At 41.0% G+C, this 27,241-nt stretch overlaps 1 protein-coding gene and 1 long non-coding RNA gene across 3 annotated transcripts in view; one reads left to right on the top strand and one right to left on the bottom strand.

Moving 5' to 3' along the window:
• The window catches only part of LOC137215468 (uncharacterized), a 321,662-nt gene extending 310,719 nt beyond the window's left edge, over positions 1–10,943 (bottom strand). Inside the window, exon 1 of the long non-coding RNA XR_010939303.1 lies at positions 10,687–10,943. This is a non-coding gene — a long non-coding RNA (uncharacterized lncRNA). The remainder of the gene's footprint in view (positions 1–10,686) is intronic.
• A 58-nt stretch (positions 10,944–11,001) lies between these two features.
• On the top strand, positions 11,002–24,840 carry MPHOSPH6 (M-phase phosphoprotein 6). 2 transcript variants are annotated; one of them, XM_067717871.1, is made up of 6 exons: positions 11,048–11,133; positions 13,057–13,133; positions 16,194–16,306; positions 21,414–21,504; positions 23,593–23,687; positions 24,139–24,840. In XM_067717871.1, the coding sequence occupies exons 3-6, from the start codon at positions 16,197–16,199 to the stop codon at positions 24,269–24,271; spliced, it is 429 nt and encodes a 142-aa protein (XP_067573972.1). In that variant the 5' UTR covers positions 11,048–11,133; positions 13,057–13,133; positions 16,194–16,196; the 3' UTR covers positions 24,272–24,840. The 2 variants fall into 2 exon arrangements, with proteins under 2 accessions (XP_067573971.1, XP_067573972.1); XM_067717870.1 differs by lacking the exon at positions 13,057–13,133 and having other exon boundaries at positions 11,002–11,133.
• Positions 24,841–27,241: the final 2,401 nt, after the last annotated feature.

Here is a 27,241-nt window from a genome sequence, read left to right as displayed (position 1 = left end):
ACAGCACAAACAAAAAACAACTTAGCTTCCTTGTAGTTTGAATGTTGCTATAAAAATCCAAATACAATAACCAGCCCAGAGAAGCAGTGTTCACTAATGTTATGGGGATATTTATCAACAGGTGTAAATTATAAACTATTATAATTATTGCTTTTTACAGTTAATGAAGAAGTGTTTTTTCTCTTATGTTGAAATTATAGCAGCTGGTTGAAAACAGAAAAACAGTTTAGTCTATGTACAGCCAAAAAAATCAAGAAGATAATGTTGTGTGCTTTATTCTCCCAGATAAAAAGACATACAATCTGGAGTGTACTCACCAAAACTCTGCCCTGCTGAAGCCAACAGGAGAACTTTGTTATGCCACTGGAGTAGAATAATTTTTTGAATCTTTGATTTGTATTTTGCTCTATGTACACCTCAATAGTTTCAAGGAGGCAGACAAACCCTTAATATCTTAAAGGGCACAGAACACAAGCTGCTTGGATTCTACAGCTCTTCCTGACTCTTGGCAATGTCTACACTCACTGAAGAGGTAGGTCCATGTGGGCTGAAGGCAGATGGGACAGCCAGAGTACCTTCTAGGGCAGCAAAAGGGAAAAGGAAAAGTTTTCTCAATATTGGAAAGAGGTCAGGATTCAGAAGGTGCAGTGAGACACAGAACCTGGCAAGACAAGAGGGTGTCTGTGTGGTGCACCCAGAGAGGCTGAATGGTTGACCCCCCAGTCCTTTCAAAGATTCCTAACACCAAGCATGAACTAGAAACAGTGGAGGAGCAGAGTCTAGTAGGACCAAGCTAGCTGGACAATGGCCATCTCCATATTATCCAGTGAGAGCCAATGATCAATGACAAGAGCTATGATCTTCACTATGGTTTGGCACCATTTAAGATCCTGAATCTTTGCACAATGTTTGGGACAAGAGAGCACTACACAAATATATAGACTTAATTACTGCCAGCCCAGAAGTATGATGAGATTTTACCTAGATTTGGGTTTAAGTGACTTTAAAGAAAATAAACATGTGCAATAGTTTTTACAGATCTGGGTTTGTGTTTGTTAATTCACACAGATGACTCCATTTAAAAAGCAACCATGCCAATAAAAGTGGCTATAAAAGCAACCTGCATCCATGCTGTAATAATAACCATCTTTCACATCTGCACAGCTTTGTACATTTGGTAAGGTGTTTTCACATGTTATGTCATTTGATCCTCACAGAGTTAAGAGGGTTCAGTGGCTCTCAAGCTGTTGAGAGTAGATGGGCAAGAGCAAACAGCTTAATGGAAGAGAGGATTTTCTCCCAGGCATCTATCTGGTCACTAGATATTTCCTTTGCTTAGCTGCATTCTCATTCTCTGTCTCTCTCTTTCTCTCTGTCTCTGTCTGTCTCTGTCTCTCTCTCTCTCTGTCTCTCTCTCTCTGTCTCTCTCTCTCTCTCTCTCTTTCTCTCTTTCTCTATCAGAACAAGAGGAAAAATTTATTCAACTCTTCCTTTAAAAACATCTGTACAAAGTTGTCAGTTCTCAGATGAATTTCACAGAACCCAATGCCAAGGATGACTTGACTTCTTAAGGGGTTGTAATTTAGGCTGCCACCCAATGGTGGTAGTAAGTCATGGTGAAACCTTCTCATGAAACAGAAAAACAGAACAAAACAACGAAACAAATACTATTTGAGAAGGAAAAGAGATTATAACACTTTGCAATGCCTTCTTACTATCAGAAACAGATATCTTTCTTAAAACAACTCAACAGATGTAAAGTTTATTTAAAAAGTATTTTTCTATTGCAAACTTTTAAAGCCAAAGGATTTAATAGAAGTTGCCTCTGAGGAATGGGAGTTGGGGGAATGAAGCAGGTAAGACTTTCATTTCTCTACTTAGTACATTTCTATATTTTTGTATTGGTTACAATAAAATATATTACTTTTGTAATATGCTTAACTTGAAAACTAAAGAATTTTTTAATCAAAGGAATCTAATATCTAATTCAGTTCTTTTCCTCTTTATCACAAAACATCATTGCTAGTTCTCTTTTCCTTCTATACCTTACAGGGAATGAAAAAGAAAACCCTCGTTTAATTGTTCACTTTTGTCATGAATAACCCTGCCCTGGCTTGTCCATGTCCTCTAGCCAGGAGTTTCCAACTGTGGCAAGAACACCAGAGAAGGACTCAGAACCAGCAACAGAATTAAAATTTCACTCTCCATCAACCTACACCATCTGGTGAGGGTACAAGGCTGAATGCATCTGTCATTGCTTTTTCAGGCATACTCAGAGCAAACAGGCAGTAATCTAGGAGAGCAAGTTTTTTTGTTTGTTTCTTTTGTAAAGTTGTAACAGGAAAAATTTCTCCAGAAGGCAAAATGCATTTTAACATCTGCAAAACTTACTACAAATAATAAAAAAAATAACAGAATAGCTACAAACATATAACTGTCCTTGTAAGAAAAAGAATGGGCTTTTTATTTTTGTAATGTGGGACTCATTCTTAAGAGTGGTAGAGGGATATGAAACAGTGAAAGACACTGATTTGGCTTGGTTCAAAGTCCCAGCAGCCTCCTTTTCAACTACCGGCTTTGACTTCTATAAGTTTTCTTTGTACGTAAGAACTTGTCGTAGGTAAAAAGAAAACCGTTCAGTCTCTCCAGCCCTCTGATTTAACTTTTCTTTTGTTCTTCCTTATTATTAGTAAACACACAATTTCCCCTAGAGGAAAATAAACATCCCTCTTAGCTGTGTCTTGACTTCCACAACCATAACATGTTCCCCTAACAATTCATTTCCACATTATTTTTCTTTCTGAGAACCCCCTCCATCCTTCAAAAATGTCTTCCAGGTTTAGACATGGTAGCTTCATTTGCATAAATTAATCATATTTTTAAATTTTTTCTCTTCACAATCCCCATAGCAACTGGCTTCTTTAGAAACTTCTACAGAGAGTCCAAAGATATCATATCTTTTAACTGAACAGAATATTTTGAATAGAATTAGTACAGGAAAATAAGATGGTTTCATTACCACGTCCTTGGCCTTTCATTCCTTTTATTTTTTTTTCTTTTGTAAAATAAAACTTTGTCAATTCCGCTATACAGAATTGGTTAGGTATTCTGGGGCTTATCAGTTATTAAAGAATATGTATTTTAAAAGATGCTATCTCACCCATTTTAAAGAGCAGTTTTTCAAGTATTCATTCCGTAAGTATTTGAGTATACTAAGAACCGCTTGAAGCTGTGATTCAGGCAACTATAAAACTCAGAACTGCCCTCCTGCACCTGCAATCATGTTAGGTGACAATAAAAAGCAGTGTATAATTAAACACTGAAACTGTAAAACAGCCCTATCAGCATTCAGGAAAAAAAAGGAAATCATCATTTTTGGTTGATGTAAGAGGAAGATGAAATTTGAATTGGGTTCTGAGAGATAGGCAGGATTTGAAAAGTTGAAAAAAGAAAACATTATTCCAGGCATCACTCCAGAAATAGAAGGCAGTATGAATATTTACATGCAGGGTAAATATGGAATGTTTGGAGGCACAACGAGTAGATTAGTTTGGCTAGAAGAGGATAAATTGAGGCATACAAGACAGGGCTAAAAAGCTAGGAGATAAGGCTAGAGGGCAGGCTAGAGGGCAGGCTAGAAAGCCTTGACCATCAGCCTGGATTTTATCTCATAGGTGATAGGATGAACTAGTTAAAATAGGAAATTAAAAGAAATTAGGAAGAGTAATCTAAAAGAATGTTTGAGATTACTTGAGGGCCAGACTTTCTCCCTACCTTGTTTTTTTCTTCCTCCATTTCCCTACTCCACTTTCAGGCAGAGTAATTTTTTTAAATTCAGTCTCTAAACACTTTTTATTGAATTATAATTAGCATTAAATATCATATTAGTTTCAGCTGTACATGATTTGACATTTTTATTCATTATGAAATAACCACAATAAGACCAGTGACCATCCATCACCATACAGTTGTTACCATATTATTGACAATATTCTCTATGTGTACATTACATCCCCATGGCTTATTTATTTTATAGCTGGAAGTTTGTACCTATTAATCCTCCTTCACCTGTTTAGTCCATCCCCCGACCCCCTCTTCCCCCGGCAACTACTAGTTTGTCCTATCTATAACTCTGTTTCTGTTCTGTTTCATTTGTTCATTTTGCTTTTTAGATTCCACAAATAAGTGAAACCACATGGTATTTATTTTTCTCTGACTTATTTCACTTAGCATAATACCCACCAGGTCCTTCCTTGTGGCTGCAAATGACAAGACTTCATTCTTTACTATATATATATATATATAGAGAGAGAGAGAGAGAGAGAGAGAGGGAGAGAGGGGGGGGGGAGAGAGAGAGAGAGAGAGAGAGGGAGAGGGGGAGAGAGAGAGAGAGAGAGAGAGAGAGAGAGAGGAGGGAAGGAAGGAAGGAAGGAAGAGACCACATCTTTATCCATTCATCTGTCAGTGGACACTTAGGTTGGTCCTATATGTTGGCTACTGTAAACAATGCTGCAATGAACACAGGGATACAAATATCTTTTCAAATTTGTATTTTCTCCAGATAAATACCTGCAAGTGGAGTTGCTGGATCATATGGTAGTCCTATTTTTAGTTTTTTGAGGAACCTCCAGTTTTCCATAGTGGCTGCACCAAGTTACATTCCCACCAACAGCGCACGAGGGTTCCCTTTTCTCCACATCCTCACCAACACTTGTTTCCTGTCTTTTTGATAACAGCCAATCTGACAGGTGTGAGCTATCTCATTGTGGTTTTGATTTGCATTTACCTGATGATTAGTGGTGTTTAGCACCACTCCACGTATTTTGACCATCTGTATGTCTTCTTTGGAAAAATGTCTATTCAGGTCCTCTGATTTTTTAATGGAGTTGTTTGGTTTTTTGGATATTGTGTTGTATTAGTTCTTTATATATCTTGGACATTAACCCTTTGTCAGATATATCATTTGCAAATATCTTCTCCCATTCCTTGGTTGCCTTTAGATCTGTTGGTGATCTCCTTCACTGTGCAAAAGGTTTTTAGTTTGATATAGTCCCATTTGTTTATTTTTGCTTGTTTCCCTTGCCTGAGGAGATTGCTAAGACCAATGTCAAAAAGGTGACTGCCCAGTTTTCTTCTAGGAGCTTTATGGTTACAGGTCTTACATTTAAGTCTTTAATCCATTTTGAGTTTATTTTTGTATATGGTGTAAGAAGTGGTCCAGTTTCATTCTTTTGCATGTAGCTGCCCTGTTTTCGCAACACCATTTATGGAAGACACTATCTTTTCCCCATTGTATATTCTTGTCTCCTTTGTCATAGATCAACTTACCATGTGAGCAGGGGTTTATTTCTGGACTCTCTATTCTGACCCATTTTTCTATGTGTACGCTTTTGTGCCAGTACTGTACTTTTGATTACTAGAACTTTGTAGCATGCTACACATGCTGAGTGTGTGATACTTTCAGCTTTGTCTTTCCTTCACAAGATTGCTTTTGCTATTTGGGGTCTTCTGTGGTCCCATACAAATGTTACCATTGTTCTAGTTCTGTGAAAAATGCTATGCATATTTTGAAAGGAATTGCACTGAATCTGTAGATTGATTTGTGTAGCACATACATTTTAAGGATATTGATTCTTCCAGTCCATGAGTACTGTGTATCTTTCCATGTATTTGTGTTGTTTTCAAATTCTGTCATCTATATGTTATAGTTTTCAAAAGTACAGGTCCTTCACCTCTTTGGTTTAATTTATTGCTAGGTATTTTTTTCTTTTGATGCAATTGTAAATGGGACTATTTTCTATGTTTCTCTTTCTCATAGTTTATCAGTGTATAAAAATGCAACAAATTTCTGCATATTAATTTTGTATCTTGCAACTCTACTGAATTCATCTATTAGTTCTAATAGTTTTTGGTTGTTGGTCAGAGTGATCTTAAGATTAACAATTCTGTTGTGCCGTTTTTTTGTTTTTTTAAATTTATTTTATTTTTGGCTGCATTGGGTCTTTGTTGCTGCACACGGGCTTTTTCTAGTTGCGGTGAGTGGGGGCTACTCTTCATTGTGGTGCGCAGGCTTCTCATTGAGGTGGCTCCTCTTATTGCAGAGCACAGACTCTAGGCACGCAGGCTTCAGTAGTTGTGGCACGCGGGCTCAGTAGTTGTGGCTCATGGGCTCTAGAGCGCAGCCCCAGTAGTTGTGGCGCACGGGCTTAGTTGCTCCGTGGTATGTGGGATCTTCCTAAACCAGGGCTCGAACCCGTGTCTTCTGCATTGGCAGGCGGATTCTTAACTACTGCACCACCAGGGAAGTCCCCGTATTGTACAGTTTTTAAATGATGCCATTCTCCTGGTAAAACAGTTCAATAGCTTCACAGGAACTTTCAAAATCCTACCGACTTAACATATGGCCTTTAAGATCTGGCCCCAGGTTGCCTCTCCAGACTTGTCACTTACACAATAGCCATTGTTCAAACACCCTTCCATCTGAATTAAATTCTCCTTCATTACTCCTGCCCCTTTCCCTTTTTTGTCTGGTATATACTTAATTCATCTTGAGGTCTCAGCTTAGGTGTCACTTCCCCAAGGAAGGCTCTCCAAGCTCCTCAAATCCAGATTAGGTTTCCTGCCATAAGTCTTATCCCTGACAGCATTTAAGACCTATATCCTTGTCTGTGGTATACCATCAGGGAAGGGGTATTTTCCCCACCACCTACCAAAGGGCCAGGAACATAAGAAATGCTTAAAAATATTTGTTAAAGAATGAAAAAGGCAGAAGGCAGAAAAAATAGGAGTCTATGATTGTTAGTCATAAAGTAGTAAGATTTAGTAGTAAGAGGGAACACATTTTGTGAGAAAGGGAGATTTGATATTGTATGTCAGTTTCCCAACTGATGCTCCTTATTTGTCCTCCATGGCTGTGTCAACAGAACTCTCCTCCTTCCTGCCTTAAATAGATACTTAACCTTGGCTTTGATGTTTTGGCTTGTAAAATGATTATCTCTTCTTTGGTTATAGCACCCAATTTCTCTTTAAAGAATTACCCTCGGGCTTCCCTGGTGGTGCACTGGTTGAAAGTCCGCCTGCTGATGCAGGGGACACGGGTTCGTGCCCTGGTCCGGGAAGATCCCACATGCCGCGGAGCGGCTGGGCCCGTGAGCCATGGCCGCTGAGCCCGCGCGTCCAGAGCCTGTGCTCCGCAATGGGAGAAGCCACAACGGTGAGAGGCCCACGCACCGCAAAAAAAAAAAAAAAAAGAATTACCCTCCCCCATTCTGTATAGTCCTAAAGGGACTATAAATCAGGTCTTGACCTCTTTTAGCTAAGACTCAATGAGATTCTCTCCTTGACTTTGAAAAATTGAGTGTCCTAAGAGCAATCATCTGATGCTCATCATTCCTACAGTGGCACTTAGTTCCTGCTTCCTAGATACCTGGGCTGCCCTGGTTTCTGTGCTTTTAACTTGTCCTTGTTCTCAAACCTTATTATGAACTAGTAGAAATGTCCTTCTAATAAATCACCATTTTATTCAATAAGCCATTGTCAATTTCTGGTACTTGCAAAAAACAAAAGAACAAAAGGTAACAGGAAAAGAGAAAAAGAAAGAAGAAAGGGGAAAGGGAGGGGGGAAGGGAGGGAGGGAAGAGAAAGAAGAAAAAGAAATGCAAGATATATATATAATTTTAAATTTTCTAGCAGCCTCATTAAAAAAAGAAACATGAAATTAATTGTAATGCTAGGTTTTATTTAGACCAATACATCCAAACTCAATATTTCAACATGTAGTCAATATGAAAACTATAAATATTTTACTTTTTTCAAGTCTTTGAAATGTGGTATATATTTTACACTTACAGCCCATCTCAATGCAAACAATAAATTTGCAAAGGCTAAAGTGAAATGCAGTCCTTTCAAAACAATGAAATGTGTATAACAGGAAAATATTTTACACTGCTATAGTTTTTAAATTTAACTAAATTTAAATATTCTGTTACTCAGTCACATTAGCCACCTTTCACGTGCTCAGGAGCAACATATGACTAGGCTTACTGTACTGGGCTGCACAGCCTTAGACATGATCAGCTCCAAGAGTAAAGACACTCAGGGGATGTGTTCTTGATGGATCTAGTAACTGGAAGGAATTGGAGGTTCTCACACTTCCAACAAATTCCATTATGAAAGGATTCAGAATTGTGTGAAGACCTATGAAAATATCTCTTCCCCCAAAATGATGTTTCCTTGGCTGTGTAACTAAAACAGGTTAACACATTATTGAGTGTGAAACCAATCCTCTGTATTCTACAATTCAACAGCATAGAGAGATCAAGGAGTTATCTTCCCTGTCTGGGAGTTTAATTCAAAGTTAAAATCACATTATTACTTTTAAATCACTTCTCATTTATTACATTTTGATGGGTAGAAAGAGACTTTGGGGACTAGCTTTAATTATAAGTATTTTCTATGTCAAATAAAAATGTAGAATTTTGAAGTTTGAAGAATTTGACCTTCATCCCTCAGACAATAATAGTCATTGTAAATTGTGGAGTAGGTCAGCAGCCATGATGAGGCCAATGTTTCAGGAAAAGGAATCAGAATCCAGTGTGAAAGTAGACTGGTAACAACAGAGGTCCAGAGGGAAGGTCTGGAGCTTCTAGCATCCTTAGCTGGTGTACATATGCTCTTACTTCTGTCAAGAATTGTTTTCCTCTTAAGCTGATAAGACATGTGCCTATCCTTCAAGATCATATTCATAGTCAGCTCTGTTTCCCAGATGCAGACTACAGAATGGATCCCTTCTTCATCTTTGCTCCCACAGAACCTCTTTCAAAATCCTGAACAGAAGTCAAATTCACAGAGGCAGGAAGTGGTATAGTGGTTACCAGGGGAGGAGGGAATGAGGAGTTATCGTTCAATGGGTAGAGTTTCAGTTTTGCAAGATGAAAAGTTTTCTGTGGATATATGGGAGTTACGGAGGCACAAAACTAAATGGTTGGAAGGCCTTTCCCCAGGCTAACTCTTCCCCTTTCAGATCTCAACTTAAATGTCCCACTTTTAAGAGTCCTTCCCTTTTCCAGGCCAGAATGGTTTAGGTGCCCTTGCTATACTCTCTCATGAGCCCCATACTTTTCATGTAGGGCTCTTATTATAACTGTAATCAATACCTAATTTTGTGTCATATTAGTTTGCTAGGGCTCCCATAACAAAACAGTTATGACTAGGTGGCTTAAACCACAAAACTTTATTTTCTCACAGTTCTGGAGGCTGGAAGTTCAAGATGAAGGCATAGGCAGGTTTGGTTTCTTCTGAGGCCTCTCTCCTTGGCTTTCAAATGGCCACCTTCTCACTGTGTCTTTCCCCCTGTGCATGTGCATTCCTGGTATCTCCCTGTGTGTTCAAATTTCTTCTTATAAGGACACCAGTCAGATTACATTGGGACCCACTCTAAGGGCCTCACTTTAACTTAATCACCTCTTTACAGGTCCTGTTTCCAAATACAGCCACATTCTGAAACAAAATTCTGATGAATTTTGGAGGGACACAATTCAACCCATAACATGCGATCACCTCTATTGTTCCCACTTGGTAAACTCTATGACAACTCATCTCGTTCTCATTTCAGGACCTTTACAGTCGCTATTCCCTCTTCTTGGTACACTCTACCTCCAACCCTTCATCCAACAGGTTTTTCTCAGCTTTCAAGCCTTGGCAATATCATCTGACAAGAGCCATCCCAGATCACCTTAACTAATGTAACCCTACAAGTCACTCTATCACATCATTTTCTTTCTGCCATGGCACTCAGCAGAATGTCAGCTCCAGGAAAGGGAGGTCATGTGTTTTTACGCACTAGTGTAGCTCAGAGATTAGCCCAGTGTTTCACACGCACATGTGAATGAGTAAGTTTCTATAACCACTTACCACATTATCGTGACTTTCTGAGAAAACCTGCCAGGGCATGGCCATGTTTTATTCATGTGTCAGCTCTCTGGTCAACCTCAGCTCTAACACTTACTAGCTGTGTAAACTCTGGTACGTCCCTTAACCTCTCTGGGCCTCAGGTTCCCAAACGAATACCTTCTTCAGAGTTCTTATAAGGATTAAATAAAATAATACACGTGGGACACCCAGCATAAGAATTCGGCATACAGTGCACGCTATCAGCGGAAAAGCTACTAGGCTGGGTGTTTTCCAAAGTGTGGCAGCTGTGAACGGCGTGAGAACCGTCTTTAGGTGATACACGGAGCATTAAAAGTATCAACTTGGCAAAGTTCTTTTAATTTCTCAGATTAAAACAAGGTCATGTTCTCATGCTCATATGTCTTTGACATCTACCTCTTCCTATTCTTCCTCGTTGACAGATCATTCAGGTTCAGAGACGCACACACCAGTTAACAGGTGGATTTAACACTGTTTGTAAGGGCCATTCTGCGGCCAGGCCGCCTGGGTTCATCCCCCACCTCCCTCCCTCTGGCTTTGGGCTAGTTCTGGAACCTGCCTGTACCTCAGTTTACTCAACTGTAACAAGGGGATAATGACCGCCCCATAGGATTATCGAGGATATAAAATGAACTTATGACACGTAAAGTGATGCAGAACATAGAAAGCCCGCCAGCCACGTTAGAAACACGTGAAAGAAACGGTCGGGGGGCGGGGGGGCGACGGCTGCTGTGGCAACTATCTCAAAGGTCTCACCAGGGTGACTGGGTCGGCGAGGCAGGACCGGGTCCGTGAGGCGGGCGGCGCTCAGCCGGTGCGCGGCCTGAGGGGCCCGGTCGAAGCCCTCGGGGAAGGCCGACAGCGGCCAGGACTCCGGCCTTCTGCGGCTGCGGCCTCTTTGGGGTCTCCCTCCCGGCGTCAAGTCGCTGCCACTCCTGCTTTGGCGGCCGCGCCTCTCCCCTGAGCTTCTTCACTAGGCGAGCGCTCCCTGAGGCGACGCGCGAAAAGCGCGGGCCAAGCTGAAGCGCGAAAAACGGGGGCGGAGCCACGGGGCGGCACGACGCGATGTACGTAAGCAGGCGCTGACGCGCACGCAGCATCGCGCATGCGCGGCGGACCTAGTGGCGGAGCGGGGCCGCAGCGGTGCTCAGTATGGCGGCCGAACGCAAAACTAAGTTGTCCAAGAACCTGCTGCGCATGAAGGTGCGGGGACGCGAGGGATGCGGGTCGGGCGGCGGGAGTACCCGGTCTTCCAGACCTGGCTAGAGCCGAGGCGGCGGGCGTATGGGGGCATTCGAGAGGCCCCGGAGGACCTCCAGCTCTCGCGGTCGTTCATTCACTTAGCGCCTGCTCTGAGTTAGGCACTGGGAACCGGATTATAAATCCGTCGGATTCTCTTTTAAAGCCCGCGGCCGGATAGGAGAGACGCCTAAGCAGGCAGTTAGGATGCAGTGTACTAAGTGCAGTGATGCTAGAGTCGCCGGAAGCCCCTGGAACTTACTTGGGCTTCTGAGGGAAATGGCGTCTAGTAAAGACTGAAGGTGGGAGGGTTGGGTACATAGCGGCATAGACTGTGGGGAAAGCGAGTTCAGAAGTCTGAGAGGCAAAACCCCAAAAAGCCGTTATTTCCAAGAACTAGAGGTCATTCAGTATGTCTGGAAGGCAAGTAGCAAGAAATGGGCCCGGAAAAGGAGACAGTAATCACAAGATGCAAGAAATTTTAGGCCAGGTTAAGGATTTTTTTCTTTGTGTTGTGAGCTTTGGGAAGCAGTTGCGCACCGGGGAAAGTATCATGAGCTGTGCTTTTTACTTTTCACCGTTACTTTAACTGTCCAGTGGAGAATACATTGGTGAAAGAAAGACCCGACAAGGGACCAAACTGCAGTCATAACGACCAGCTAGAACTAATGATCTGGGTGAGGGGTTTCAGGTGATGGTGGGAATGGAGAGAATTTTAACAGTTGAGGTGAAAGTGAATTATGTCACCCAACTTGAAAGAAAAGTGATTTTCAGATTTGAAATTGAATCAGTTTAACCAAATAATTTCAGGGTTGTGTGGGGGAAGACAAGGGTGTATGAAATGAATACAGGAATTAAAACAAGAGAAACACCCAAGCCTTAAAACTTAGTAGTAGTGGCAAACATACTATGTGGTAGACATTCAGTGCTTTGCATATTATAACGTGTGAAATCCACGTAATAACCCTTTGCGGTGGGCACGATTATTATCCCTCTTACAGCTGAGGCACCTGAAACAAGAAGTAGGTAACTTGCCCAAAGTTACACAGCAATAAAGAGTATTGGCAGGACTTAAACTCAGGCAGTCTGGCTTCAAAGCCCCTGCTCTTAATTACTATCTGTACTGCTTGTTGCCGAACACCACTCATAGATGCAGAGGGTTAGCTGTCATGTTTACAGAATAATGGAATTTCCAGTGAAGGAAAGCAAGGCATGAGTAATGTTTTGAAAGATTGGAGAGTAAATGTTGCATGTGCAAGACATGAATGGAGTTGAGCTAGGGTGTAACTAGGGATGAATAGGGAGAGTGAGGGTGCAGGGTAAATCATAGCATAATTTATCATTTCTAAAGTACTTCTTTCAAGCATATTAGCAACATTTGAATCATTACTGAACAGAGTTTTTATTTTTGCTTATGGTTTGTGACATCATGTAAGTTTCAGAGAAGTGGACTGGCAAAGCAGACATTGAAAAGATTTTAGCAGTTGTTTTAGCTCTTGGAATAAGTCAAGTGAAGATGGGCTGGGTAATTAGGGCTCAGACCAACTATCTGACTCTTCAATTAGGAAGGAAGAAGTTAACTTAAAAAAATTATCCACCCCTACTTGAGTGATTGGGGAAGACACAACTGGACATTGGAAGCAAAAGAGAGAGAAAAAAATTACACAGGTTCTCTATGTGGGTTAGCAACTTCAGTCATTGATGAGAAAGAACTTACTGGCAGGATACCAGGAGACACAGTGTATACAGATAGAGTGGGGTATCCTTTGAGAAGCAATGGAGCAGCTGCATTCGGTTTCCTTATCTAGCGTAGCTGTTCAGCCAGAGCTAATTGTAGAGTAAGAATGAGAGAGTTGAGGATTTAATATTGACTCATTTGTTTTCTAGCGTACTCGAATTCCTCTGTCTTGGTCAGCTATTGGGGGCTGGAGGGTGATCCTGAGCAGAAGTAGAAAGTAAAGGAGGTAGGTAGAAGGGCTGTCAGTATGATGGAACGGTTGTAGAGAGGGTACTTACTTGTGATTTTAGCTCTTTTGGACTCTTAAGACAGAAATGAGTGAATTTTTTTCTGTAAAGAGACTTTAGTCTTGTGGGCCAAACGACCACTGTTACAACTACTCAGCTCTTCCATTGTGGCTCAGAGGCAAATGAATATGACCTTGTTCTAGTAAAGCTTTATTTACAACAATATACATCCAGCCTAAGGACTGTACTAGTTTGTGAGACCTGCCGTAGGCCGTCAGTTGTGAGTAAAGTTAAATCACTATCTTTAGAGTATGTTCTTAGATGCTGTAGAGTCAGGAGAATTGGGCAGTTTCTTGATTCATATTCACAGGATGATCTGTCCTTTCCATGTGTACAGAATGTGTGTATGTGTGTGTGTGTGTGTGTATTTTGTATACCATAAATAATATCTACCTGACTAAAATTAGGAGGTAAAAGGGCAGTTGGGCAGGACTGATGAGTTTCACCACCAAGAGTATAAGTGATGAAATGAAGCATCTAGGTTTAAAGAGAGCCATCCAAGAAAGGGAGTCTGGAAAAATAAGACAAGTCTAGACTCACGTTCAGAGAAAATTTCTTGAGTTCCTCTCAGGTACCAAGTACTGCCTGAGTACCAGTAATACAAGATGAACAAAAGACATGGTCTACTATTCATAATTTTAGTCTTTTGGGAGGCACAGAAAAAGCATAATGAGCCAGTGTTCATAAGGCTGTCTTAAAAGTAGGGAAAGGTATTCTTTTATGGGAACAGACCTGAGAAGAGCTTGGCCAAAAAAGTCAGGGAAGGCCCAAAGGACACATGCTCTGGGCCTTCCCAGAGAAATATTTTGCCAGGCAGAAAATTGAAGCATGATGTTGAGTAGCAGAGGCAGAGGAGTGGGAAGTACAGGGTATGCATTACAGAAATTGCCAATTCTTCTTTCCTATGGTGAGGCTATAGACACAGAGGTGAAAGGATGAGGACTACAAAACACTTTAGATAGATTGCAAACATTTCTTTTATGTTTATTTAAAATAATGATAGATTCACAAGAAGTTGCAAAAAATGTAGAGAGATGCCGTGCACACTTCACCTCCCTGTCTTATATTGCTAGAGTACAGTGCAAAGCCAGGAAATGGACAGTGGTACAATCCACAGAGCCTGCTCAGATTTCACTGTTTTACATGCACTCCTTCATGTGTGGGGGCAGGTGTATGTGAGCGTGTTTTTCGTGTGTAGATTCATGTAACCATTACCACATTCAGGATACAGAATTGTTCCGTCACCACCAAGTTCCCTTGAGCGACCCCTTTGTAGCCACGCCCACTCCCTTCTATCATGCCTAACCTCTGACAACCACAGATCTGTTCCCCATTCCTATAACTGTGTGACTTCAAAGATGTTGTATAAATGTAATCATTACAATGTGTAACCTTTTGAGATTGACTTTTTTCACTCAGCGTAATTCACTTGAGATCCTTCTAGGTTATTGAGTCAATCAGTAGTTCCTTTTTATTGCTGAGTAATATTCTGTGCTATGGATGTACCATATACTTAACCATTCACCTCTTGAAGAGTATTTTGGTTGTTTCCAGTTTGGGGCTGTTGCATATAGAGCTGCTGTGAATATTCTTGTATAACTTTTTGAGTGAATGTAAGTTTTCATTCCCTGGGATAAATACCCAAGAGGACAGTTGCTGGGTTCTATGGTAAGTCGATGTTTACTTGTGTAAGAAATTGTCAAGCTATTTTCCACAGAGGTTATACCATTTTACTTTCCCACCAGCAGTGTAGGAGTGATCCAGTTTCTCTACATCATCATCAGAACTTGATGTTATCACTGTATTTGTGAACATTTTTCAAGTCTTGTCATTTCATTTTGTAGCCATTGGTAAAGCCCTTATGCCTAAAAATGCTTGTGTTTTTGGAAGAGCTGGAGTAGAGGGGAAAGTAATATGGAGCCTGGATAAGGGAAATAAATGGGGATTAATGGAACCCTAGACCTAACTTCTGGGGTGCTCCTGGATGTTTTCTGAATTTATTTTTTCCCATATTGATAATTAATCATTTTGCTGCAGTTAACTTCTTGGTTTGTTCGTCTGTCTCCTGAGGAAATATAGTTATTGTTTGTGCTAGGAAGAGACTAACAGCAGGACTGGCCTGTTTTGAGTTGAGCTTCTGCAGATTTTAGAATAAAGTGCAGCCGTAGAGTTGATGAGCGTTTCAGAAGATAGATGTAAGTGAAGAGCAGTGGGGTTACAGATACAGCTTTGCGGCCATCTGTGTTCACAGAGCCCTTACAATGCATCATTCGTCATGCTGGTACTGATGGAGATGATCCAAACACAGTCCCTGCCCTGAAGGTCTTCAGAAAAAACAGATACTCAAGAAATTAAAATGTCCTGAGACTAGTTGAAGCTGCCATGGGAAGCTTCTAGGAGAGAGATGCTGATTTCGCCTGCAGCTGTCAGGGACGATTTTACAGAGATGGAGTAGCCTTACCTATGTCAGAAGGGCTAGAAGTTGGCCAGGTGGAAGGACTTGAGAAGGGCATTACAAATCCAGGTCAGCAGGTGCAAAGGCCGATGGGCTTCCCAGGTCAGAGAGACGTTCGGATAGTACTGAGCATCCTCTCCTTTGTGCCCCCCTCACTTTCTGTCTCAACCTGCCTGTCCTGCTCTGTGGATCAGCCTTTTGTCTTAGCCCTTGCTCACTGGCTATTATGTAAAACTGAACTATTTAACATGACACTTATTGAATACAGTTGGGGGTTTTTGCCTGTTTTATTAAATTAGAAAAACTAAAATGTGGTAAAGCTCTTTTAAAGTCTTCTAAAGGAAGTACACATGTTGCTTTTTATGTGCTCTAGCAGGCTCCCTCCTGAAGTGGTGTTGTCAAGGGCAGGGCTAAGCTGCTTGGTCACCCCACCCCCACCCATGAGACAGGATTTCCAGAGAAATGAGGGAGGGCAGGTTGAGTTTTCCTCAACTGTAAGCTGGGAAAAATAGTTGCTGACACTGATTTTGTTTCGTTTTGACAGTTCATGCAAAGGGGACTGGACTCAGAAACCAAGAAACAACTAGAAGAGGAAGAAAAGAAAATCATTAGTGAAGAGCACTGGTACTTGGATTTGCCTGAACTTAAAGAGAAAGAGTAGGTTTTTTATGACACTTTGGGCGTTCAAAGGGAAATCCCTGTAAATGTGATTGATCATTGCATGACATAAAACCCATGAAGTAGTATCTATTCAGTTTCTTGAACTAGACTTGCAAATTTTTTAAAATTATTAAGTCTGTAAGAGTTCTGCTTTGATTTATACATTTTTATTGGTCCTCGGCCATCATTTATAACACCGTTCTTTTTTTTTACATTGAATAAAGGAATCCAGACTGTATATCTCTGGTAATCACTGGAGACCTTTTATGAGAATCAGTAATGTGCTCTGTATCATATTAAGTTCTGAAGATTAGATGTGTGCTTCAAGCCTCTCCAGTTTTGTTTCAGTAACAGAGTTCTCCATTAGGCTGAGCTTTGTAAAGGCAGGTCAAGAATGTTTTGTTTATTTTCTTTTTTTTAATTTTTGCTATTAATACCAGTCAGCTAAGATTAATTGAGTCTATAGTGTGTTCTAGGAACTTGGTTAAGCACTTTACATCTCTTAATTATTTAATCCTCATAGCAAACTTGAGAGCTGGCTACTATCATTCCATCCATTTTATAGTTGATGAAACTGAAGCTTAAGGGAGGGTAACTAGGCCAGGGTCACCAGCTAGTCGTTACTGAAGCTTGATAACACACTAGATCATTTCTCTTCCACCTCTAAGCTTGGTTGATGCATGATAAATTTTGAATGAAGGAGTGAAGGATTCACATCGTCAATTAATTTTTCTAAATTCTTCTGGAAGCTACTTATCATTTCTCCTTGATGCTTTTCTTACCTTGGTAACATCTGTGGTGTGGCAGTTTTATTCAAATTTTGTCAAATGACTGAAGATGCTGCTTATTGTCTCCAGGCCCATTTATGTCTTTCCTTTCCATACCTTGTAATTTATTTTCTTTTTAACACATTGTTTTCCATGGTTCATTTGGTGGGCTTTTTCTGAATCTTTTCTGGAAGGTTAGACATGCTTCTCTAAAGATAGAAAGTACGTCCCACCAGGAGGGATGGAAGGAAGGTACTTTGTTTTCTCTGCTTGCTTCTCAACTTGCTTTTCTCTTGCTTCTCAGAGGAAGCAAGATGTTAGTGAGGAAGGCGAAGATGATGCTGAAGATGGTATGGATTTGGGAGCAGGGGCTGGTAGGAAGGGACCGTTACTGGTAAGGAGCTATGATTTAATTTTATGCCTTGGCTAAACTTGCTCGAAGTTTTGCCACATGTTTTGTTACTTGGCTTTTATTGAAAAGCAAGACAGTTTGTATCCTGTTTTCAGTATTGTTTTTTTTCCCCCAACACAGCATGTTAGTCCCAGAAAAATGACCTCTAGATTCCTTTCCTAGGGAGGTAGGTGTCTCAGTCTGTTCAGGTACTATAACAAAATACCACAGGCTGGGAAGCTCATGAACAACAGAAATTTATTTCTCACAGTTCTGGAGGCTGGAATTTTAAGATCAGGATACCAGCATGGTCATGTTTTGATGATGGCCCTCTTCCTGGTTCATAGCCAGCGCCTTCTTGCTGTGTCCTCACCTGGTGGAAGTAGCTAGGGATCTCTGTGGGGTCTCTTTCCTAAGGCCCTAAACCCTTCATGAAACCCCACGCTCATGACTTATGTACTTTCCAAAGGCCTCACCTCCTAGTACCATCATCTTTGAGGGTTAGGATTTTAACATATGAATTTGGGGGTGGGGGGGGACAAACATTCAGACCATAGCAGTAAATAATAACCTTTTGCCATCATTCAGTGTCCTATTTATGTATAGGAATGAATTATCAGTTTAGGATGTTGGCAGGAAGAGATGACACTGTCAAATTGGGTAGTTTGAGGAGTGCATAACAGAGACCACCGAAGTGTGAGCAGGTGTAGGGAAGCCACTGTGGACAGTGCATCACCTTGGTGGCTTGTATAGTAGAAATAATTTCCACTCCAGGCCTGGAGGATCAAGAGGAGGGAATGGTTACTGAATCTCAAGACAGACTGTGTGGAGAGAGCATCTTACAAGAGCTGCTACCTTTATTTGAGGGCACGGCCAGCCCAAGTAATCCCCTAGGAAGGGAGCCAGCCGTTCCAGACAGCAAAGGAGCCCTTCCATGTATTACATTCAGATCAGCCTCCCAAGGCATTGATGGGGGGCGGGGAGAGTGGGGAATAGATCTGGAGGGGTAAATGGATGGTATGTCCCTGGGATGTGTGTGTTTTAACACCCCAAATAGGGAGACAGTGGAATGGATTGGTTAATTAAGTGCATGGGCTCTGGAGACAGGCAGACCTGGGTTTGATGCCCATCTCTGCTACTTGCTTACTTGGGATCTTGGGCAAGTTATTGAACCTGTCTTGTCATTTGTATATTGGGTGTGATAATAGTATCTGTCACTTACATTATGAGAAGTAAATGAGATAATGTATGTGAAGCAGTGACCACAGTGCCCGGCATAAAACACAAGAAATGTTAGTGGTATATGTGTTTCCTTATACTTGAATATTATGAAATTCACCCACTCTTTTTGCTCATTTGTGTCTGTGAATCTTTACTTGGTATTGTCATCTGAATTATTGCAGAGGGTTACTTCTATCTGTGAAACTGGAGATTCCATTGTGCTCTGGGAGTCTAGAGGTTGCCATTCAGCTGCACTGGGCTATAACTCAGTGACTGTTAGGACTGTTCAGTGTTCATACCTCCCCTTATAGGACACCCCTGGCCAGTGACCAGGCTATGTAGGGGAATGAGGGTCTGGCTTCTTTGTGTCAGCTTGGAACAACTGCAGGGCTTCCTAGAGTTTCTTGTAGGGGCTGAGGTCTTGGCATAGCCACGTTGCAAGTTAGCTTTTCCCTCAGCCCAGTCTTGCAGTCTTCGTTTACATAGAGGGGCATCTGCCACACAGCACTCACCAATAAAACTTCTGCACATAACTCTGTCTCAGAGTCTGTTTCCAGGGAACCTGACATAAAATACTTAGGAATACTAGGAATAGAATTTACCAGATCCAAGTTTTGCTGTGTTGTGGCTATATGGTTTTTCTTGAAAGGATGTGCCGTGGTATAGAGGATGTGAGTATAGCCATTTTAATTACTCCTTTGCCATAGGATGTTGTTTAAAAAGTATTTTTGCCTCCTGTGCTTCTCGTGCTTGTGCATTGTGGCCTGGTGAACTTTAAGAACTGTGAGCTCTGAGATTGACCCTACTTAGCAAACTGACAAGTTAGCCTGCCACAGTTTCATGGATACTGGTGGAAGGTACGAGATTCCTGAGTCAGAGACAGAGGACTTTATTACTCACAGCACAGCAAGCAGCATGAGCATCACATTGGCATCATTTCCCCTAATGCCAGGGAGAATGATGTGGCACCCACAGTAGGTTTGCATCACAGCAAAGTCCTGAGCTTAGGAAACCTGAGTCTTTGATACTAGACTGCAAACAGACTTGCCCTTGGCTCCAATGGAGGCATTATCTTTATTATACTGGGCATTAAGCAAGTCTGCGCTTTGCTCCAGAGGAAGAATGAAGGCAAAGCTCTGCCTTTCAAAGCTGTTCACTGTGCATATATCCTTAAAAAGATATTTCGGAACAAAAGGGCATGTAGTGCCTCACTCACAAGGTGTGCTAAAATGAGAGAGTCCCATAGAGAATTGTTTCTCAGCAGTGAGTTTTTGCCCTGTTTTGCCGTGCATATTATTTGTGGCCTGAGGCAAGTTTGTTTATTTTTTTCTGAGCAGTAGTTTCTCATCTGCAAAAATAGATGAATATTTCCCTTATTTGCTAACTGAATTAGTGTCGCTCATCATTGAAACTATCCTGTAGATAACAAACTACTTATGCTCCTTTCTATATTAATGTTACAGTTATTGGGCCAATAGAAACCCATGGGAAAGCCCTCTGACGGGCCAGTGGCCCTACTATGGATCCTTTCCTGGCCTTTGGGTCCGCCTCTTGACTTAAGTGAATGCTTAAATGCATATGTATGGTGCTTTCCTGAGGGAGATGATTTACTGGGGACATTCCTGATGTTTTATCACCTGTACTTCACAAGAAACAAGATCGGTTGAAAGGGAATCCCTAGATTATGGAAGAGGCTGAACAAAAAATTCAAGAGAACATGTGCCTAAATTTTTTGGTTACAGTCGGCGGGCTGGTTTGGTACCAGTTACTCCCTTGTGGCCAGGAGTGGAATAACCTTCTTCATGTTTATCCATTGTATAAGTCTGTTATTTATTATCTGGCCCCCCTCTAGAATGTAACCTCCATGAGAGCAGAGCCTCTCAGTAATGGCTGTCTCCCCAGCTCTAGAACAGTGCCTGGCACACAGTTTGGTTTAACAAGGGTTTGCCGAGTGACTGAATGAATGAGCGCATCTTGACAAGAAGCAGGGCAGGATTGCTTGACAAGGAACAATCTGCCATAAAGGCCAAGTATTTGCTTTCCTGGCTTGCTTTATGGTTGATTGCTGGGCTGTAGTCGGATATGCTTACCTGGAATTGGGGTCATAAACTGGTGACTCACGGGAGAATCCCTTTTGGAGACTGAAACATTCACACTTGCATCACATTTCCAGGGCAACAGTGCCTCCTGGATGCCCTCTCAGCAGCAGTGTCATTTTTACCAGGGTGGTTTTGTAGCATGATTTTGGTTTGGAGGCAGCCACCTAGCTGCCCTTTTTCTGCCCATTTTCCAGTTCTGCTCATCCAGCTCTCCCATTGATTCTGTGAGATACCAGTATCCTTATAATAAATTACTTCTCTACTTAAGTCATCCAGGGCCAGTGGTTATTTACAGCTAAGAACTCCAATTAAAACACTCTTTTAAAGCTACCTAGGACACTAATTTCTGCAGATTTAATAAAAACTTGGTGGAGGGTATAAACGTCAGCGAACCTTTGCTTCACTTTTGGAAAATTCAGGTGCCCTGCCACTCTTGCCTCCTAATGCTTTTGTTGACCAAATTAATCAGTTTTTATTTCTAATCCTAGGTCAGAAATATTACTGTATTTTTTCTTGATTCCGCTGAGAACCATAAGATGTATTTTTCATTTGAGATCTTGAGTTTTATTTGCTGTGCTTTGTTATAAGTAGTCATGGTATTAATACAGGTTTATTTTCTCGTCTAGGAGTTTCATAATAGAAGAGCAGAGTTTCTCGTTATGTGAAGATCTTCTCTACGGAAGAATGTCATTCAGAGGATTTAATCCTGAGGTTGAGGTATTAAATATAATTGCTTCACATTTAAGATTTTTCCAATTGAATTCTTTCTGCTTATAATTGGGTTTAGGTTTTTCCCAACCAGATACCATTTCTCCTCATTATATAGAAAATAACAAATCTTGAACTATTGCCATAGCTATTTAAAGAAATTATAGGCATTGCAGTCTAGGTTTATGATAGAATTGAGTAGATAATTTAATATAGCAGTATACAGTCCTGCACAGTGCCACTGTTAAGTGTTAGAATTTTACCTCAGTTCTTTTGCAGGAATGTCAGGATTTTATTCATATGATGCTATTACAAAAAATTATTTTCTGGCATCTATAAATGTATCTTTTCTAGTGGAAAAAATGTTACTTAAAATTTGAGTAATTTGACTTTTTAATGGACAGGTTTTAATCCAAGCTTGTAAATAGATTTTTAAATGAATCTTTGGAAAGTTTGTCTGAAAACGAAATATTCAGCTTATAACTGAGACGTTCATTTTAATTTTCCTGCCTCGGGTTTGTAGAGAAGCACAGACCTTCGTTTAACAAATAACTATTAGAACTCTGGCTTATATATTGAAAGCCATCTGTCAGGTACTTGACTGACCAAATGGAGGTTTGTGGTATAAAGCTTTAGTTTTGTAACTATCACTTGAAGCCATGGTTTCTTAGCCCTGGCACTTTTGACAATTGAGGCCAGATTATTCTTTATGGTGGGGGCTTTCCATGCACTGTAGGATGTTGAGCAGCATCCCTAGCTTCTACCCTCTACCCACTAGATACATATATACACCCCAGTTGTGACCCCCAAAAATGTGTCCAGATATTGCCAGAGGTCCCTTGGCAAGCAAAATCATACCCGGTTGAAAACCAGTTCTCTCAGGATGCTTATAGGATCCACAGTTAGCCAAACTAAATGCCAGAGTTTATTTAAAGATTGTAGGTTGGTTTTCTTTCTCTTCCTTTTTTGAGGGGATATGATAATTAAGGTGTTAAATTTACTTTACACAGAATCAACACAAAGTGTTTGTTTTTAATATATTTCCTTGTTTTGGCCTGCTTAAGCTTTAGATTAGGAAGACAAAGAGGACAATGGGGTAAAAGGGAAAAAAAGATAGCAAAGATTATGAGTGGATGATGCCCAGAGACTAGGGTATTGGGCAGGCAGGGACTCCAAAGTATGTCTGATACAGTGGGAAAAGGAGTTGATCTGGCCCTCCAAATTTGACGTGGGAAGTTATTAGAAAATGACTTTAATCACTGGCACTCTGTAACACTGAATATATTCTCTCTGGGAAAGGTTTTGAACTGTTTGGCTTGCAGGCCTGAGCTGTCATAAATTGTGAGAAAAGTTCAATGTACCTGGCTATAAAAAGAATGATACCAACTTGAGAGTACTTACTTTATTATAAGCAGGATGAACTTAGAACACATTTTTTAATATCTGTGTGTTTCTAGTGATAAGAGGTAGTGTACTTTTTTTTTAAGTCTGTCAGAGGATAACTATCAAGAAAAGGTTAACGTGAGAAAAAGAAATGAAGGAGAGACCCATGACGCGTGGACATCATGTGGAAATCAGTGCGTTATCCACCCGCGTGTTCAGGGGTGAGGAAGGTCTCCCAATTATACCAGAGCCAGCCTTCCAGTTCTTCCAGCAGTTTGCTGCTCCCCTTCCTCAACCACCACCAAAAACTACATTTAAAATTACTCTTGACTGTAGTGTTTCTCCCATTTGGCTCAAAGTTGGGAAGTTCAAAGGGTATCTGAAAGTTTACTACTTCTTTCCCCCAGTCACTAGAGTGTGTCAGCAGTGTGCCTGCTTTAGATACAAGTAACTAATAAATTTATGATCTAAAATACATTTAAATTCATTAACAGTAAGTCTAATCTAGTGGAACTTTGTCTTATTATTATTTTAATTCAGAGCTGGCTTCTATCTGCTTATTGTAGAATAAAGTATTATAGAGAATCCCTTATAAATTTTGGTTAGTCCTGTAGATTCTGTGGCTTCTGTGTCTCTACCTTCAAATACATTTGACACCAGTTCCTTTAACAAGCTTTTTCCAGCCCTGCTAGTCCCCATTGTTGTATTTTTCAGAAATTAATGCTTCAGATGAATGCTAAGAACAAAGCAGAGGAAGTTGAAGAGGAAACAGTGGAGCTCGATGTGTCAGATGAAGAAATGGCTAGAAGGTAACTGTTACCTTGGACCAGCTTTATAATCTGAGCCCAGCTTTCACTGGCTCTCACATGTGCACTCTTTCCGCATGGTGACTGGTCTACCGTACCTTTGAAGGGAGTACCCCAGCAGAAAGTCATCTTGGCTTAGTCATCTTCTAACACGGCCTGGGGTGGATTTATACCTGTCACAGGCTGGCAAATTGAGGGCTTATTTCTAGTGCTGCTTCTAATACATATTTTAAAATATACATCTCAGTTTATTTAGGATAATGGAAAAACAAAAACAGTGAAGAATTTAATCGTTCATAGAGAAGTTCATAAATTTTAAATCAGATGGTTTCTTTTAATCAAAGTTTTGATTTTTCTTATTCTTTGTTATGTACTTGGTTTGATATTCTTGACAAGTCTTGATTCCTACCTTTTTTATTTGAAACTAAACTTGTTCTGTATATCATCTTAACAGATACGAGACCTTGGTGGGGACAATTGGGAAAAAGTTTGCCAAAAAAAGAGACCGTGCCAATTATGAAGAAGATGAAAATGGAGACATAAAACCAATTAAAACAAAGAAGATGTTCTTAAAACCCCAAGATTAAAACTGATGGCTTAAGATATGGCTCAGGGATGCCTTGTGAGAATTAGCACATTTTGGAACTCATTCTGTTGGTTCCTCTATAGTTACTAATGCTGTAATGTTTATTTGTAAAGAAATGTATAATTTTGGAAACATGCTGTTTTTGGAACAGATGTGTGTTGGATGTTATACATCCTCTGCTTAATGGTATTCATCAAGAGTGGATTTTTAACCCTTGATCTTCAACTGTACATAGGTACGTGGTTGCTTCCTAAAAAATTTTTTATCTCAGATTTTTTTAATATAGTTCTCCAGTCACTGACCTTGAATTGACTCATGTAAACTGATATCAGTGTTTAAATTGCCCGTATGTTTATAATCATGTCAAGTCAGTTCATACATATATTTCGGAATCAAATGTCATGAGAATTTATTATATGTAAATTCATCAAGAACAAACATGCCTCTCCAGGCTGAAATATTTCCATGCTACCAAGTCAATGTCAGTGTGTGGAATTATGTTTTTTTGTTTAAAGCCTTTAATTAATTAAGAAAAAAGATTGTTCTGTAATAAATACCTGTTTTCATGTACTTTTTCATTCTCTTATACTTTCAAATAATAATTTTAGTCTAATTCAGTATTGGAGCTTTTGTCCAATTAGTAACTTTTAAAAAACAGCCATTAATTTAGAATATGGTGATGTATTAGGTTGAACCGTAAGAAATTGCCTTGGGCTTCCCTGGTGGCGCAGTGGTTGAGAGTCCGCCTGCCGATGCAGGGGACACGGATTCCTGCCCCGGTCCGGGAAGATCCCACATGCCGCGGAGTGGCTAGGCCTGTGAGCCATGGCCGCTGAGCCTGTGCATCCGGAGCCTGTGCTCCGCAACGGGAGAAGCCACAACAGTGAGAGGCCTGCGTACCGCAAAAAAAAAAAAAAAGAAATTGCCTTTCATGGGTCAAAAACAATTATTGATTTTTGATAGTTCAACCCAGTAGAATTTACCGCCAAGCAGACCATCTCCTAATCTGAACTTTATTCTAAGTAGTAAATACAGAAGCCCATGGAATTAAGTGTGTAGGTGTGTCTGTCTGTCTGGAGATATGTACCTAGGACATCTAAGAAATACTGGTTTCATGTAATTATGTTCCCAGCAATTAAATGAGGTGCATTTCTCCTCTCTCTCTGAATCTCCTTAGATTCAGATTGCTCTGTGACCTCAGTTCTGAGTTATGAAAAGGTTGTGCCTTTGAAGTTAATCTGACTCTAATAATTCATTGTGAAGGTGAGGACAGTGCACCTTCTGGGTCCCTACATCCTCGGGCAGAAGCTTGAAGTTTTTCACAGTGCTTCGCTGGCACCACAATCCGTGGATTTGTGGAATCCCTTATGATACTCTGCACAGCCTTACTTCCAATAGCTGAACCCATTTCCCAATAGAAGAAGTGGAGCAGTGGGCTTGTGCCTCTGGAATTCACTGGTCTTAGCACATACCCAACACCCAGGAGCAGTGGGTGTAATAGGATAGTGGAATGGTCTACTGAAGATTCAGTCATGGCCCTAGGTGGGGTACAACACTCCATCTTACAAAATGTAATTTATGTTTTGAACCACTGACCTCTCAGATGGGGCTGTTGCTCTCATCATGGTCAGAATGTATGGTCTGGAATCAACAGAGGCAGAGGGAGTGGGTCCTCTCACTATTACACCCAATAACCCACTTAGGCATTTTGCTTCCTGTCCCTCAATTTTGACCTCCATTGTTTGGAGATCTGGGTTCCCAAGGAAGGTGTGCTCCCACCAGGGAGGACAACAGTGGTCCCATTAAGACAGAAATTGAAACAATCTGGTCATTTTACCAGTAAATCAGTGGGCAAAGAAGTTTACTCTCCTGGCTGGTGCATGTGATCTTGGGAACAAAGGGACATGTGTTTTGTTCCTACACAATGGGTGATGAAGAAGGATGTCAAACCCAGAGCATTCTGCAGGGCATCTTTCTTAGCACTTCCCTGTCCAATGACAAATTTTAATGAAAAACTACAACCTCAGAGGTGGGAACGATTTCAACCCTTTAGGTTATGAAGTCTTGGGTCACCGTAGCAGGTGTCAACCCTGAGCAGTTGAGATGCTGGCTGAGGAAAGAGGAAACATGGAGTGTGTAGGGAAAGAATGAAGTTTATTAACTTGCGACCCTTACAGCCTTGTGACCAATTACAGGAACAAATTACGGAGCAGCTTCACCTCTTTTCTTCCTTGGTGTGTGTGTATACTAACTTCTTTCTCCTCCGTCCTCTTATTATTGTGTACATTTTTTTAAAGAGGGTTAACTTTGCTCCTAGCCTTGAGATAATAGAATATTCAGATGGGTCTATGACTAAAGTCCAGGTGTAACTGACAGGAGATAAGATGAATAGTGTAACTGTTTCCCAGAAACGGATACAATGTCTGCTGGGATTTTGGAGAACGAGTGAGAACATCTTTTGTACAAAGGATGTTTGCAATTTGTTAGGTAGAAATGGAGTTTTTCTTCTGGGAAGTTTAATCACGTTTAGAAGTGTGCATGTGCGTGCATGTGTTCACGCGCACGTGTATGCTGAATGGCCCAAGGGACAGACTTGCAAATATTAACCTGTTGTTTCTCAGATTCAAACACTCCTCTATACTCAGCTTCTGATGCTGGGCTGGCACTAGGCAAACCCCGTTTCTCATTCGCCAGCTGCCTCCTTACTAGGATCAGCCGATGGAGCCCAGAAGGAGACAGCAAAGCTAGAGGGGGAAGAAAGGGCTTGGCCCTTCCTGTCTGCTTCCTCTTTGCTTCCTCTTCCTTTGCCCACCCCCCACCCCCCCAAACAATACCTCTTCACCCCAGCAAAGGATGGCGTTCCAGTCACAGTTGTTGATAACACTTGGTGCCCCTCAGATGTCTGCCTGGTGCCCTGGCCCACAGGGCCCCCCACTCAGCTCAGAGACACTGGTTTTACGTGAGCAGCAGC

This window comes from Pseudorca crassidens, chromosome 20 (assembly GCF_039906515.1).
Source record: "Pseudorca crassidens isolate mPseCra1 chromosome 20, mPseCra1.hap1, whole genome shotgun sequence".
Lineage (NCBI taxonomy): Eukaryota > Metazoa > Chordata > Mammalia > Artiodactyla > Delphinidae > Pseudorca > Pseudorca crassidens.
Note: the sequence above shows the minus strand (reverse complement) of the source record. Positions and strands in the feature narration are given on the sequence as shown.